Source organism: Diuraphis noxia, unplaced genomic scaffold (assembly GCF_037042655.1).
Source record: "Diuraphis noxia isolate RWA-SAM2 unplaced genomic scaffold, SU_Dnox_SAM2 contig0005, whole genome shotgun sequence".
In the NCBI taxonomy this organism is placed as follows: domain Eukaryota; kingdom Metazoa; phylum Arthropoda; class Insecta; order Hemiptera; family Aphididae; genus Diuraphis; species Diuraphis noxia.
Window position 1 is genome coordinate 30,919,672 of NW_028301715.1, and position 17,009 is coordinate 30,936,680.

General features: G+C 27.3%; 5 protein-coding genes across 6 annotated transcripts; 1 reads left to right on the forward strand and 4 right to left on the reverse strand.

Moving 5' to 3' along the window:
* Positions 1 to 95: 95 nt before the first annotated feature.
* On the reverse strand, positions 96 to 2,774 carry LOC107165292 (glutathione S-transferase theta-1-like). Its single transcript, XM_015513463.2, has 5 exons — positions 2,521 to 2,774; positions 2,347 to 2,434; positions 1,297 to 1,447; positions 1,056 to 1,236; positions 96 to 991 (listed from the first exon to the last, which is right to left on the reverse strand). The coding sequence occupies exons 1-5, from the start codon at positions 2,633 to 2,635 to the stop codon at positions 828 to 830; spliced, it is 699 nt and encodes a 232-aa protein (XP_015368949.2). The 5' UTR covers positions 2,636 to 2,774; the 3' UTR covers positions 96 to 827.
* A 105-nt stretch (positions 2,775 to 2,879) lies between these two features.
* On the forward strand, positions 2,880 to 4,406 carry LOC107165299 (cytochrome c oxidase subunit 6A2, mitochondrial-like). Its single transcript, XM_015513472.2, has 3 exons — positions 2,880 to 3,105; positions 3,207 to 3,370; positions 4,172 to 4,406. The coding sequence occupies exons 1-3, from the start codon at positions 3,000 to 3,002 to the stop codon at positions 4,256 to 4,258; spliced, it is 357 nt and encodes a 118-aa protein (XP_015368958.1). The 5' UTR covers positions 2,880 to 2,999; the 3' UTR covers positions 4,259 to 4,406.
* Positions 4,407 to 4,636: 230 nt separating this feature from the next.
* LOC149055184 (glutathione S-transferase theta-1-like) lies at positions 4,637 to 12,856 on the reverse strand. Of its 2 annotated transcripts, none has more exons than XM_089229801.1 (6): positions 12,310 to 12,856; positions 5,817 to 6,005; positions 5,641 to 5,728; positions 5,226 to 5,376; positions 4,980 to 5,160; positions 4,637 to 4,920 (listed from the first exon to the last, which is right to left on the reverse strand). In XM_089229801.1, the coding sequence occupies exons 2-6, from the start codon at positions 5,929 to 5,931 to the stop codon at positions 4,757 to 4,759; spliced, it is 699 nt and encodes a 232-aa protein (XP_089085927.1). In that variant the 5' UTR covers positions 5,932 to 6,005; positions 12,310 to 12,856; the 3' UTR covers positions 4,637 to 4,756. The 2 variants fall into 2 exon arrangements, with proteins under 2 accessions (XP_089085927.1, XP_089085926.1); XM_089229800.1 differs by lacking the exon at positions 12,310 to 12,856 and adding an exon at positions 6,129 to 6,341.
* Positions 7,681 to 9,775, reverse strand: LOC107165295 (solute carrier family 35 member G1). Its single transcript, XM_015513467.2, has one exon. It carries the CDS (start codon positions 9,473 to 9,475, stop codon positions 8,459 to 8,461), a length of 1,017 nt encoding a protein of 338 aa, XP_015368953.2. The 5' UTR covers positions 9,476 to 9,775; the 3' UTR covers positions 7,681 to 8,458.
* A 144-nt stretch (positions 12,857 to 13,000) lies between the features above and the next one.
* Positions 13,001 to 16,696, reverse strand: LOC107165298 (uncharacterized). The gene is made up of 7 exons (XM_015513471.2): positions 16,376 to 16,696; positions 16,196 to 16,306; positions 15,983 to 16,082; positions 14,984 to 15,127; positions 14,765 to 14,878; positions 14,475 to 14,657; positions 13,001 to 14,412 (listed from the first exon to the last, which is right to left on the reverse strand). Exons 1-7 carry the CDS (start codon positions 16,423 to 16,425, stop codon positions 14,263 to 14,265), a joined length of 852 nt encoding a protein of 283 aa, XP_015368957.2. The 5' UTR covers positions 16,426 to 16,696; the 3' UTR covers positions 13,001 to 14,262.
* Between the last annotated feature and the right edge of the window lie 313 nt (positions 16,697 to 17,009).

The window sequence follows — 17,009 nt, forward strand, 5'->3', positions numbered from 1 at the left end:
CTGGTTTATAATGTCAGTTATTAATATGGATTAAAACGGGAAGGAAGTTTATATCAAGTTATAACCAAATTATTTAATAAAACACGAGCAACAAGTCATAGTACATAAAAAGAGTTAAATAACATTTTATTTATGTATTAATTAAAATTAAAAATAGCCAAATCACATAATACATTCCAATGTTCTTAGATCTACATTTGAGAAAATATTTTTTGGTAATTAAAATTTATAAATTGTAAGGTTATTTATAACATTATTCACTAGATGCTCATTAATCCCATACATTATTATTTAATTTCATATTACAACAAAGAATTATCACAGAGATTTATATATATTTTCAGATTCTTGTTTGTCTTTTTCACATGGTAAAGACCATGCCATCTATTCATATTTTTTCTTAATTTGCTGTTGATCTTGCACATAATTTCACAGTAATATATTTGAAAACTGCTTCAACTCATATGACTGCCTGGCCAGGTAAATAAAGTTTCAAAAGATTGCCATGCTTATAATTTTAAAACATAGCTCAAGATTAAAAGGAGTAGCCACAGAGGTAATAAAAATATAAATCATCTTAATCACTGTTGTTAACAAACACTAAATTTAAAAATTACTTAAAATCTTAAAATTTATAATACTTAATGCTTTAACAGGGTGATCATAAGACACTCAAATAGTTAAGTAAAAGCTCTTAACATGAACAAAAAAAATTATTAAAAAATGTTCCTACACAAAATAAAAATAGAACCATGAGCAACCTAAATTATACTAAACTTGAGTATTCTATCTCCTATTATTTCACAAAACATTTAAAATAAGTAAAATTAAATATGTGAATTTAGTGTACCATATTTTTTATTATATTTAGCAACATGTATTTCAACTATTTCATTGGCCTCCTCATAATACGGGCTTAACAATGATTCCGTTTTGATTTTCCATTTAGATAAATTTGGACGATTGGCATATGGATTGAAACCAGCCATTCCTAAAAAAAATTAAAGTAAATTTAGCCAAATGTCTTTGACATCTTGTTCTTCAATTGATTTTACTAGTTTGGTCAATTTCACATATAGCAATAATATCAGAAATGGAAATTTCATTTCCACACAAAAACGTTTTATTTTTCAACCAAACGTTTTCTATTAGATCTAAAGTAATATTCATTTTTTTTTCTAATTGAGCGACTCTCTGTTCATTAACTGGTTTTCCTTTCATAGCTGGCCAAAAAATCTGAAACATATATATTTATTCATTATCAATTAAATACTAGATTTTTATGTTAATTCATACCTTATGTAAATAATATAGAGCACAATCAGCTCTAGTATTTGTATGTTGCCACTCAAGGTACTCATCTACTTGTGCTTGTTTCACAGAGTCTTTAGGGTACCAGTGATCTGCTACATTATAAGTACGACAAATGTAACGCAATATTGCTATGCTATAAAATAAAATAGCATTTAGAATCATATAGTCAAATTCTCTGTTAAATTCAATACCTATCGTTAGTTCATATATTAGATTTATATGAATATAACATTTTGATACCAAATAATACAGTGTGTCAGTTATTTAATCGACTAATTATTGTTGATTTATTCAGTCATGAATGAAAAAAGTTGTATGTAATATGAGCTAGTTTTGAAGAGTGATATTGGAATTTTTTCTGATCCACTAAAGAGTTAAAATATCGTAAGGTTGTAGACTTGTGGTGTTACTTTTAATGAAAATAAAAATTTAAACACAATAATAGAAATATTTTTTGGAAGTATAAAAATTAGTTTTTATTTTTCATTACTAGTGAATAGTGTGATGAATAGTTTTGTGAATAAAATTACAGAAAAAATTAAGGTCATAAATATTAGTAGTTTTAATGTTTGTAATAGCAATACCTAAGCTAAATAAGAAACTATTTTTCATCACATTATGAATATATTGGATCATATCACGAATAAACTATAACTCTCGTATTCAAGAAGATTGAATTAGTCATTATACGATTGTTGTATAGTTATATCATAGACTATATGATTATATTATATAGTGTGTGGTAATATTTTAAACTCTTTTATAGTTGTACATACTTTACTTTAACTGGTGGAATAACTCTGAGATAACTTATACTAATGTAGCGTCCTAGCATACAGGAGGACAAACGACATATGAAGAAGTAGATGGTTCGGGTGAAATAAGTATAACAACTTGACTTGTGATTAATTATTATATATTTATTTGCTTTTGACTTGAACAAAACACTGTTACACTGTTACAGATATGATAGGTAGAAGTATTGTACATCAGATCAGTTATGCCTATTCCTTAAAACAATAAGTTTATTACCTTTCAATAAGAACAAATCCCTTATCATTGATGACTGGTACTTTTTTAAAAGGGTTTATGGCTTCAAACTCGGCTGTGAATTGTTCTCCTATAGCATATAATGATAGAATACATATTAAATAAAATGTTGAAGTAAGTAAGGAACGATTATTTAATAATATGATATTCACACACCTTTCAGTAAATCTATAACCTTTCCTTCGAACGGAATTTCAGCTTTTTTTAAAAACATGTACAATGCTCTGGACGGTTGAGACAATAAGTTGTAATAATATGTTAATTTTGCCATGTTATTTTGGTGTAAATCCACTAAATCCCGACTAGACCGTTTTGAAAAACTCCGTTATTAACGCATTAACGCCCGAAAAACATACAAATCAGTTCAACTTTCGACAAAATGAAAATTATGAAAAGTGGTGGGAAAATCGAAATGATAACAGTGTAAGACATCGGTGAGACACCGATGATTTGGTTCTTATCATAACCTTCAAAAAGATAAAAACATTAAAAACTTCCATATGATTGCAAAATTTTCATTCCTGCTTAGAAATAGGTGTTTAGAATCAAATCATTCGGCATTCGAAAATTTGCTGCTGCGCTACCAATTATTCCATTGTTAGTTTTCCATATTTTTTTTTAACTAGAACGACAAAATGTCACTCAGAGTGTTTTCCCGTAAGTTTTCTGCTGGTAGGCAATTGCGTGCTATTATGGATGAACAGTTCACTGCCGATAAACTTAAGTCCAACACTTCGCCTGGCAAGTTGATTTTTAACTGTTTTTTTTAACTTTACTCTTCTGTTTGCATACCTCCTAGTTTCTGTATATTGTAATAATTTGTTGTTTTAATTAAATCACAGAAGTCCTCCAAGGTTTAGAATTGTGGAAGAAAGTGACCTTTTTTGTTGGACTACCAGCATGTCTGTTGGCAAGCATTTACTGCATCAACGGACATTTAGAACATGAAAAACACACATCGCGACCAGAATTTGTGCCATATGAACATTTGCGCATCAGAACCCGGGTATGTATCAGCTTGAATATAATACACAGGCCAATTCGCTGACGAATTAATTAAGAACATTATTTCAATCTTAGTAAACCTATTGTTAAAGTAATGAGTAAAAAGACTATTTTGCGAGAGGCCTGTTGAACGTAGATCACAATTATTATACCCGCTGTTGCTTACTGATTGAATTTAAATTAAACTTATAACATTTTATCCAAATCTTTCATGTCAATGTCACAATGTATCTGTAACGCAATTTTCGGTTATTACCTATTTCAATTATTCCCATTCAAGAATTTATAGTCATTTTCAATTTCATCTATATTATTAAATATTAAATTTAAATCATACTAAAAAGTAAAATGTATAGAATGAAATCAAGTTAAGTAAATTAAAAATACATATTACATTTTATTTGTATTTCATGCTTATATAGTCCAAGTTGTTGAGCACTTATAAAGTCTTATTGTACAAAATTACTAGAAGTTCAAAAGATATCTCTAAGGTTTATTTATATTTATAAAGGTAATCAGTAAAAAAACATGACAGATAGTCCAATTTGAAATGTTCAAAAATACAAAATATTCAATTCATGAAATTGTTAAAAAAAAACATTGTAATTCAAATTCAACAGTTTTGTTTCATAAGATATTTTATTATTTAAAATTTTGTGACTTAAGTAATTTTTATCTTCAGACTTTTTATCTAATAGTAAAAATTGTCGCTAAATCACACTAATATTATTTGATACTTCTTGTATTTGTACCGATATTCCTTACCCAAAAATTAATTTTATCACTATTAATATTTTTTCAGCGATTCCCGTGGGGTAATGGAGACCAGACTTTGTTCCACAACCCAAAATTGAATGCTACCACTCATGGTTATGAAGTAGATGAATAAATATGAAATTTTAAATGTATTTGTATTACTTATCTGTAGTTATATAATACCAATTTAATAAAGTAAATGCTGGTTCTGTAAAATAAAAAGTTACTCCATTAACTTTATGTATATCTAATGAATAAATGAGACCTTTCTGTAGAATTAATTATTTTGTGTTTTTAATTCAAGAAATATAAACATTTGTTGATCCAGATGTTTTCTGATATTAATTATTTTTTAATTTTCATTACAGTGAAATTTCTAACTTGAACAATGACAATTTAAGCTTTATTTTTCAAAATTCAGGCGACTTACTATTTGAAAATATAATCTTTTTAATATTTTATTTTACTATAAAAACAAACATATTTTCAAAGTAAAGTACAACATTTAAAATTGAGATAAATTACATATAATTTATTATTTGACATACATAACTTCCTGAGTATTAAACTTAAATAACTAAATGATTATACAAATATACATTTTAAGTGATCAATCTATCTAAAACATTAACTAATTTATTTTACTTAATTCATTAACATAACGTTTGTATTCATCAGCAGTTTGTTCGACAATTTGATGTGCTTCTTCATAAAAAGGAGAAAATTCTGATTTAACTCTAGATATCCATTTGGTTAAATTTGGACGATTCACTAATGGATCAAAACCAGCAATTCCTAAGTAAAATATATAGCATATATATCATACAGTTTAATTTATACTAGTTTTTTTTTACTTGGTTGTTCTACTTCACATGCACCGACAAGATCAGCCACAGAAATTTTGTCTCCACACAAAAATGGTTTATCTTTTAACCAAATATTTTCTAATAAATTTAGATTTTCAATCATTCGATTTTCTAGTATTGTTACCTTTTCAGTATTTGCTGCATGGCCAGTTTTTAATGGCCATAATGCCTTTAAGGGAAAAAAATTAATTTGAATAATATTAATTTCTTAGTAAATTCAACAATGGTTATTACCTTGTTCCGAAAATACTCTGTGCAATGAGCTCTAGTATTATTATGTTGCCACTCTAAATATTGATCAACAAGAGCCTGCTTTTGTATGTCTTTGGGATACCAATGGTCAGCAACATTATATGTTCGACACAAGTAACGTAATATTGCAACACTAGAAAAAACAATATTTAATTCTGTTACATTAATTATAAAATATTATCGTAATATTATAAGTTGAACAATTGATAACTGCGACATTACAAATTTGTACTACCCTTTGTCCTTATGCAATCCTCTATGCAGATGACAACTATTAGAGCACAAACGCCATTCAATTATAAATTGATAACTAACCAATTATTTACAGTTGATAGACAAATATTCTAGTGGTTTTTATTTAAATTATATTTGAAGTTACTTTTTTAGAAATAATAACCTTTCTATTAAAACTGTTCCCTTGTCGTAAATAAAAGGTACTTTCTTGAACGGATTTAAGCTTTCAAATTTTTTAGTAAGATGCTCACCTATACAAAAAAAAAAAAGAGAAAACAAAATGTATTTCCGCGGTAACTTTAGCTTATAGGTAAAATATTATTTTAATTTATGATGTACCTTGTCTTAAATTTACTGGTTTTGGTTCAAAAGGAATTTTGGTTTTCTTCATAAATATGTACAAAGTTCTGCTTGGTTGTGACAAGAAGTCATAGTAAAGCTTTAATTTAATCATGGTGTTAAAAAATGAAAACTACCCGATGAACTTGTTGATTCCGCAGTCCCACGTTTCACGAAAAACTAAAACAACTGTCAAGTGACAAACCAATAATTACCTACATTATTAAAATAATAATAATAATAGTTTTATTAAACCGAGGGTTTCAAGATAAATCATTTTTAATTCATGATTAAATAATATGATATTATTACCACAAATAAGATTATCGTTATAACAATTATAACTCAATGATGTTGATTTTGGATGCAACATACAACCAAACGTTAGAGAAATTCTTTAATGAAATCACGTTACACACCAATCACCATCCAAATGCTCACGGACCACGGTGACGACCTGACGAGTGACGGCCGTGACGGGTGAGTGCCATGAGTCGGTGAATGGTGATAATCAGTCATCTGTGCCTGAGTATTAGTAACAATAATGATGATAACCATGGACAAAGATAATAATATTTACGTAAATAAATACGTAATTGACTGGTAACGACCATAGACATATTTATTAACGACTAACTACATGGTGGGCGGGTTACGGGGTAAATGTTATCCACTACGACTTACGAGTTCACGACTACAAATCTAAATTTTAAATGCATATTGCTTATTAAGTTGTAAGTAACGACTTATTTTTTTAAAATAGATCTTTATAGATTGAAATACATTCTTTGAATAATATTCTGCTTCAGAATATAAAATTAAAAATGTGTGTCACTCAAAATAATGTTCTCAGGAATGTTGTTTTTAAATTGAAACTTTTTAGTCGACATACATAACAAATGTTGTCATGTTGACACTTAAATGAATTACTCCGTATTAAAATGATCTTAATATTCAGCCTCGTCGTGTGATATGTTGAACATAATATTATGACCCGCAATGCTAAAATCTTAAAATCAACAATTATTGATCAGTGATCAGTGATCCTAAATCGATATACCTATATAATAGGGGTGAGTGACGAGAACAGCAGATAGAAAACTCACACACAGTTGCTAATTTTACGACCAGGGCGGTTAAATTATATAATCATATTATACATATATATACACCCCGGGTACTTGTTAATTCGCGAATGTAATTATAGCACACGCATATTTATGATCACAGACCACAGTCAGGTATTGATATACGGATTTACCTAACACATTTAAAAGATGCAAATTATACTAATTACTTTTTGTAAATTGTTGAGTAACGTGATACTTTCTTCCCAGTTTGCCGAGCCGACAGCGATGATTATTTTGGATACGTTGTTCTTGGCATAGCAATATTAGTAATTATATACAACTAAAATGTTAAGGTAAAAAGTAGGTATTTAATTGGAAATCAATCATTTAGAAACCAATAGGGATGGTCCGTGACTTTAAATCGGGCGGTTAATAGTCACTATATATATATCTTAATAATACTAAGGCTGTTTCTTACAATGTCTGGTTACAAAGTTAACGGAGACTTAACCGGTCATTGTAAAAACCAGCCTTAATAATAATATAAAAATATTTACCATAGTTACCAAACCAGAGTACCATAGTAACAATATCTGATAAAAAAATCAATTTTCTAATGATAAATATCGTAGAATAATGTTGTTCTGTTGTTGTACTTTGTATAAGTCTTACTAAAAAATTATTCAATTTAATTGTATAGAATTTTAAAATTTTAATACAAACTTTTTTTTAAACAATCAAAAATGACCAAGATAAATTATTTTAAGGAGTTAAAATAAATTAAATTCAAACTATTAACAATAGAACAATAAATAATTTATAATATTTATTCATTTATTAATTTTGTTACAGTAAATACTTATTTGTAAGTAGTTTTTAATTTGTATAAATTATCAAGGAGAGCAAGTACAAATAATTTAGTAACACTGTTAATAACTTTTAAACATAATTACTTATTTGTAATTAAAATAATATTTTAACTATACAATTATAGTAACAATAAAATCACAATTTTTAACCTCGTATGTATACTAATACCTTACATGTAAAATCAACAGATTACGTCATGTTGTTGACTAGAAATGTTAATTTATGGAAAATAATTTCAACAAAAAGACTAAACATCACTAAAAATTATACAAATACAATTTGTTCGGTAACAATAATTTAAAGTTTGTTATTTCTAGAAAAACAATCAAATTGCAAAGAAATTAGTATATTACCTTTATAAAAATGATCTTATACTTCAGGGAATAGTATAAAAATGTTATTAATTTTACATAATTGTTAAACACAATTTTTATCTATTATTAAAATTAAAAAATCTTATGAGATAATTAACTATCACAAATTGCTGTTTCTAAAATACAAGTCTTAAAATTGAAATGTTCAGATTCACAACTAAAATATGCTAAGCGTATAAACTAAGATTGGGCTGATTTAATTGTACTTTTTATTTTCAAACAATTTTAATATTTCACAATATACATTTAACAAACATAGAGATTCAATTAAGTAATATTAACAGTAGACAGATCAATAGTTTAACTTTAAGTAAAATATATGTGGCTGTCATAAAAATAGAAAACCATATTTTTTTCTGAAACTAGAAGTAGACGGCATAGACATCATCCACTTTCTTAGACCAATCAGTATAACAGATGAAGTCACCAACACTGCACCAATAATACTAAAAATATTAGGTACCTCATTAAAAAATATTATCTGCCACAGAAAAGCAAACACCACATCGACAGTCCTTGCAATAGCAATTAATCCAGCTTCTTCGAGTTGAGCTGCAATGGTTAATAACATTTGCCCAGAAAAACTGAATATTCCCAAAGCGATCAATAAAATTCTCTCAATACCGCATTTTGGCCAACTCAAGTTCCCTGTTGCCCAAGCCATGCTAGTTGTTTGTATAATAGAATAAACAGAAAATGTCACCAATATAACACTGAAATGTAAATTTTTCAAAGCTCTAAGTAGTATATAAACTATAGCTCCAAAAAATGTAGATAACAAAGCAGCTAATGGACCTAAAAAGTTGTATTGTTTCGTTGACTGGCCAAATAAGAAAGGAGGTCTTGTGATCAATAAAACTCCAATCATTGTCAAAAATAATGTAAAGTAATGGAATAGTCCACATGGTTCCTTGAGAAATATTCTGGCAAATATTGCGACTATAACAGGCACACTGAATACAATTACTGAAGCATCAGCTAAGGGCATATGTCTGATGGCATAGAAAATGAGAGACACTGAAGTGGCCCCAGCAAAAGCACGAAGTACTAGCATAAGTCGTTGACCTTTTGGAAATGGATTTTGCTTAGTGTAGATCAGAATGGGTACTGAGGGAATCAATATTCCGACAAAACGAATTGCGGCTAATTCCAATGGATCCATATTGTCGAGCCATTTCACTATCAATGAACTCAGAGAGAAAAATAAAGATGATATAGCAGCTAACAGTAAACCGAGAATTTTTATTTGTGTTTTAGGAGACGTCACGTTTGGCGTTAGCGGCGAATTTGTCGATGGTGTATCCGACTCAATCACCAGATTTCGGAGTTCTAGTTGTTCAGCCATTTACATGGTTTAAAAATTACACACTTAATAAATTTACTTACACGCATTGACCTATTATAATAGGTCAATGCTTACACGTTACTTGTTCGAAAGTGGCGTGCTAAAATACTATATTACTCTTGATCAGATTCATTTAACTTTGAGAAAATTTAGTGATTTACTATGGTTAAGTAGAACTAAGATTCTTCGAGTTATTAATTTAGAATGGGTAATATGCTAAAAAAAAATTAAAATAATGTGCCGGATATCAGAAATTCGGAACTGACAAAACTTATGGGCCATATTGATTATTACAATTTGATAATGTAATCACTGAATCCGTGACCGCGTGAATTTTGTGAATCGTAATAATATTACGATTACCACATTACCTGGTTAAAATACAATTTTGGACCCCCCCCCCCCCCCCCAAAAAAAAATGAATTTAATGAGCCCCTAAAATATTTCCAAGTCCGTTGGTATAACACTTAAACATAAACACTAATTTCAAAACTAAAATCAGACTTAGGTACATAACTATATTAGTTAAAATGTTTGTTGATTTATTTTTACAGGTCACTAAGTAGTATGTGGGAAGATAATATTGATTAAATTGTGTTTGCTTCTGGTTTTACATAATTAAAAATAATATATCGGGCGTGTCCAATAATAATTGATCAACATTTTAAAATCACACTAAAAACTGGCGACTACAACCAACCATATAAAAATAAAGAATATAGAATTTTACTTAGGAGATGAGTCGAGACACGGCCACCCTGGGACACCCCTGAGGCCCTGAATATGTCATTACTAATGACTCATAAGCTATAGGTCAATTATTGTAACATTAGTGTACCCTGTATGCAAGGGGTTTTGAGGTGTCATATCAATTTAGATATTGGTGTAATAGTGTAAGGTATGATACATACCTACCTATTTTGCGTAATAGGTATATGTTATAACTTTAAAAATTCCAATGGTAATAATTTAATACTAGTAGGCAGTAGAGTAGGAACTAGAACTATAGGTATGCTTAATAGTTTTGTTTTGTGAAAAATACTTTAAATATTTATTTTAGTTCATGATTTTTATTCTCTTTTCAATTTATAAATGGAATTATAAAAAGAAAGAGTACCATTATTTAAATAACAATTAATGACAATAAATCCCACAAAAATATTAAATAATTAGTCAAATTATCAATATTATTACCTATATGATACTAGTAATTCTGTGGGTACAATAATAAATAATAATTAATAATAATTAATAAGTTAATAATTTAACATGTAAAATATAGATTTAGATTTTAAAATTGGTCTCTTATAAATTTAACTATTCTAGATTAAAAATTAACAATATTATACAGAGTTCAGACAACTAAGGATTAAGAATAATCAAATGTAAATAAAAAATTATAACAAGAAACAATTTTTACCACACAGACTTTATGTTACAATCTATGATTTAAATCAAATTGGTAGGTTAAAATATAATATACCATGTTCAGAAATACTCAAAACATGTATTTCAGGCTGCAGTACTCGGGGGTTTCATATGTATATTGTTATTTTCATCATATATTGTTGAAATATTAAATTATAATTTAGTTGTTACCCTGTAGATTGTATACAGTAAGTAGTATTATCATTATCATACTGTATATTAGTTATATAGTTATACATTTATAGAGAAATTGAAAATGCAGAGATGATATATTTTCAATATTGTGTGTGTGTGGCAGTTAGTAATATTAGATATAGTATGATTATGTACATAATTCTTGTCTTTACAGCAGTCGAGATATGCAACCCGTTGCCGATATACGTTCATGAGTGCATTGTGTTATAATATATTATTATTATTATTATTCACTGTATTAAATTTTGTTTATTGATTTAACTTAAAACTTGTCTGGATTACTTTGTAAATCTATTGCTTTCAACATATATTCATATAATGTGCAACTCGTATGTCCATATGAGAGTGACATTTTATCGGTTTTTATAGTTTATCCAATATAAATTCTGTAAGTAATTATAAATCGCGATGGCTGATAGGTGACTAACATTTAGTGTAAAATATATATATACGAGTAACATTATTTTTTACAGTAATTACTTACATAGTAACATAAATAATATTTTACTTATTGTGCTAACATGTACAGATTGTATGATTTATTGATTTATAAACATTTTTATTATAATAATAAAAACATAAAAATATATTACAAAAAAATCATAGCCACACATTTCACGTAGGCCCATAAATGTTCAGAAGCTCTATGGATAATATACACTAATACAATATTATGTCTTAATCAAAGTAATAACTAATAGTTTGTATGTATATAGTATATTTATACTATTTATAGTTGACACCAGTACACCACTTTACAAAAATTCTATTAACGTCATTGAGATGAAAACACTATTTTTTAACTTCAAAGTTTAAAGTCTATTCACACTCCACAGAATAGATGAAATATAAATATAAAAATAGATTAAATATGGCATATGGATGAGGATTAATCTTTTTTGATGTTTCAATGAAGTACTTAGGTAATTAATAATAACTTAACGTAGCTTTAAAAATTCCAGTAGGCTAGTCTCTTGACTTTGTGACATTTGCATCAGTTTCATCCTAAACTAAGTTTTTTTCGAATCACAGTAGTCTTATGATTTGACTAAACAAGTAGAAAGAAAAATAAAGACCATCCTCATTCTAGGTATTCCCATCTGATGACCAGTTAGTTTTATATCAGATTTTGAATATTTTTTTGTGCATATTAAATTTTTAAACAATAATAAACTTAACTTAAATATTTAATACCAATCATTAAAACTTACCTCAAATCATTCAGGTTTTTTCAGTTCACAATAAATAATTAATTTGTTGTTGCATTTCTTGGGGAAACATGAACTTGACAATTTAATCCAATAATAATCTTATTTTATACAACTATGTAACTAACACAAACACATACTTATAGTAATAAATATATTATACACAGACTTGATGTTAAAAATTATTTATCAAGCGACCTCAAGTAATTATATTGAATTACATAGACTGTGGTTTATGTTAATGGACCTTGACTTTTGTTATAATAAAATAATATTGATAATGAATAATGATGATGACAGTATGACACTTATATTCAGTTTTTTTTTAAATGTAAAACAGATAAGACTGACATTTTAAATGAGAATTGTTTTCTTTTTTTTTTGTTATTGGAATTGAGGCATCAACAGCATGGGTCATTATCCTGTAGAACTGTGGGGGAGGGAACTGTTGGTTGGAATATGTTGGTGATAGGCAGAATTTCAAAGGGACCCATAGGTTTCTACCATTCATGGGTGGAGTTCGTCGGCCTCTCTTTCCAGACAGTGTAAACTGACCGGAAAACGATGGCGCATATGACTGGGATTCAAACCGGAAACGGTGCACATTGCAACCGATGCCTTAATCCACTCGTACACTACACCCTCCGAAAATTATATTATTGATTTAAATAAATCATAAAAAAGAATGATAACATTTAATTTACATTGCTTTATTTTTATCTGAATAAAATAATATGACAAATAATAACTTATATGATCCTCAAATACTTTGTTTATAAGTTAAGAAAATATCATTAATATGCTATTCTTAATAAAATCACCAAAATATGCATTAAAAAAAACCCATTTAATTTTTGAACTCAATAGGTTATGAAAAATTTAAAAAAAAAAAACAGAAGTTAAGCTAACCTAGCATGGATAATGAACATTAATATCCAATTTTTATAACTTATCTTCCCTACTCATAACTTTGAAACATTAAAAGCATTTATAGGTTTCCAAATAATGTAATTCAAATGTTTGATTATATATTATAACAGTATTTTTTTTTTTTTATGATATCCGATTTATCTCCTATAATTATCTGAACACATAATGAAAAATATTAATTTAGAATTGAAAAAATTAACTTTATAATTTGGTTATCTTAGATATTTAAAAATCATAAAAATACTAATTCAAATTATCATGTTTTGAGTTTATATAAGACAAAAAATATGCTATAAATATAAAAATTGTGACTGTCTAATATAGAAATATTTTTTAAAAATCCTGTCTAAAAAGTATTAACTAAGAAAAAAGTTATTTTTGAAGAGAAACATGAATGGATATATACAAAGTAGAATAAAATATTGATAGTCACCAACTATTTGTGCTAGATCCCTGGATAGCTTTAATAAACATAGTAGTTAAATAATAAAGTAGGGATGGGCAAGAATACTGATAATTCAACATAATATTATGACAAATTTTTGATATCAATATTGTTTAATATATATCAAAAATTAATATTTTATTTGTAGGTCCTAGTAATGAATAATAATATCTATAGGCGAATGCGAATAACGATTGGTATATGTGTTCAGGAGAAATGTCAAATAGTAATAATTTATTAAATTTTTTTGACTGTTATAAGTTACAATTAGTAATGGACAAAATTGTTGCCAATCACTATGAAACATTAGCGTTATTATATTGATATACTACATACTCGTAAATAATTAAAATAATGACTTTTTATGGCTCTCAAGTTCTCCCTTGTACTAATATACTCAATATTTATTACTTAATATAATTTAACTAACTTTCATCAATAAAGTTTAATCTTAAATCATAATAAGTTTAAATAACAAACATTATTAATAAACACTTGTTAAAAATTAATGTTAAAGTTTCATGATCTTAGAACTAAGCAAAAAATATATAATATAAAGAATTAAACACATTTAACAGTATTTAGTCTTCATTTTTGTTTTTTGACTTACTACTTCCAGAATAATGATTTTTATAGTTAAAAATATCACCTAGATCGTGTTGCTTAAATTTTTCTGAGACTAAGTTAATTAAACAGCTGTAACGCAAAGCAGAAACATCCAAATGATCTTCCTTTAAAATATATAATACAAAATTATTAAATATGAATGTAGTATGTATAAAGTTTTACTTACTAATTCTGCCCGAGCATTAATAAAATACTGTGTAAGTATACGCATGTCTGACAACAGAGTTTCACTTGGATCACTGTCCATACTGGCATACACAGAAAAGGTCCAAGAAGTTACATCACTGGTATTTATTATTTTTTTCATAATCCATTGAACAAAGTTACATATAACAGCAGCACAGTGGCTCTAAAAAAAAATTTTATTTATACTGTTCGAACAATTTACACCCCCTCGATACTGATAACAAGTATATAACATGTATTTATTATTAAAGGATATCATTTTTAAATTACCTGATAAAAGTAAACAGTTTTGTCAATATTATGAACAGGATTCACTGGAGTAGAAGCATTAATTTGTCTTCCAAACAAAAATGTAAACCAAGCAGTTGGTGAATTAGATGTTGGCTGAAAATGATTGAATAAGTTTTTATTATTAAAAAATAAATAGGTAGTATAATTGTTAATTTATATTTAAATAAATGTTAAATATAATATAGACAGATAACATACCAATATATTTTCAGGATGAGTAATACATTTCCGGGTATCCTGAATTTTGGTTCTGGCATCTTCATACTGTTCAATGTAAGACATTATTTCGGCTTTAGTTGGCAGTAATTTCTTATTTTTTATGCAAGGCAATTCAAGCTGAGGCTGAAAAAAATTGATCATGATTTTTTTGATTTCAATAACAATTTTTTATAATAAAACATATCTACTCAATATAAAAATTTTAGTTCTAACTCAATACTAAATACATATGATAAAATTATCAGTATTTCGCATCGGAATATTAAAATAAAAAGTCTTTCAGGTACATTAATTTTTTTATAGCTAAATTAATAAGTAAAATAAGGTTAAATTTTTAAGAAATCAGTGAAGGTCCAACAGAAAGGTTTATATTATGTAATTGGAGCATTTTTTTGTAGAACAAAAAAAAAAATGGAGATCAGATCTAGAAGGCATATGGAGAAGTTTCATCCGGGCCAAGAATATGCATGTTAATATTTAGCCATTTTGGTAACTTATCAACCAAACCAGTTAAAAGGATACAATATTTTAAGAACCATATAGCCTAAGATTTTATCGTGTCAATGGTAAATAGCAAAAATCTATTGTTTGTTGTGTATGTGGTTAATAGTTAAAATCTGTAATTAAAATGAGAGATATTAAGTGCTATGGTAGTTGTGTAAACATTAGTAATAAAGATGAAAATATAGTGTCTAGAGACTGAGCTGTCAGGCAGCTTAGTGGGAGAGCAATCACCTGACAAGTTAACAGTTAACACAAAGTGAGGTATTGGTTATTTTTGTTTGCATCATTAACAAGAATTATTTCAAAAATTAGTGATCAATGTTTGATTGATCATGTAAATATTAAAATAAATAATTTATTGAAATTTATTTAGTTAATTAAAGTAATGTATATTTTGAAAAAATTTTAACTTATTTGTTCAAATTGTTATTGTTACTAAAATAGTTGATGGACAAAATATATCTCAATACTAACTATGACATAATTAGGAGCATTGTTTTCAAATTTGTTTATGAATTCCTGAAGTTCAACATTAGTAGCAGTCATAACTGGTGGCAATTTATCTTCCATTTTTCTATAAAAAATAAATATACATGACCAAAATATCAAGAAGAAAAACATGTAAACAATAATCAAATAGACAACATAATTTATCGCAGTGGCTATTTTCACGTCCGACGTTTATACCTAGCCAAGTAAAGATATTCATGTCCATTTTGAGGGTTATCAATTTGGTCAACTCGACGAATTTGATTTCGGTCAATTGGCAATCTATATGGTCTACCAGTTAAATCATCTCTGAAATTTAAAAATTATAAATTGAATGTTATTTTGAAAAAGTATTATAAGTATTATATGAAATATTACAGAGACGAATGGCGTTTCAATTTTGATGCTTTTCCACTTCTGCGACCCATGGTTTTTTTTATGAAAATGATTTCCTAGTTTCCTACTTTAATAGTTTTTATTACGAATAGCACAATTTCTTATGGCATTTGTGTAAATATTGCTATAGTAACCGTATTCGCATGATCTCGTATGGTTGTAATCATTCGACCAAGCTGACTTGAAAAGTTGAAATAGAATTTTCTCAAGGTACAACACCGTTCAAATACAAATTACAAATCAAGTATCAACAAAAAAATGTAAACAACTTAATTTAGAATTCAGATACTAAAACCCATTGTTGTATAATATTATTATCAAAATATTAAAAGAAGATAAAAAAATTGTGATAACAATACTACAGTGTTTCGTTTTCATAGAAGTCAAGAGCAAACTATTCTCGTTCAACAAGTAATTGAATAAAAACCGCCGAAACTTCAGCCTGATATAAATTACGTGGCTGCTACAACTATAAAAATAATAAATAACAATTTATAGTAACAAATTGTTATTCTGACGATAAAATAAAATGTAGGGCCCCAGGAACAAACTAATTCCATATAGACATATTATAGTCCATGTTTATTCCTCGAAGATTTTATTTATCTACGTTTTA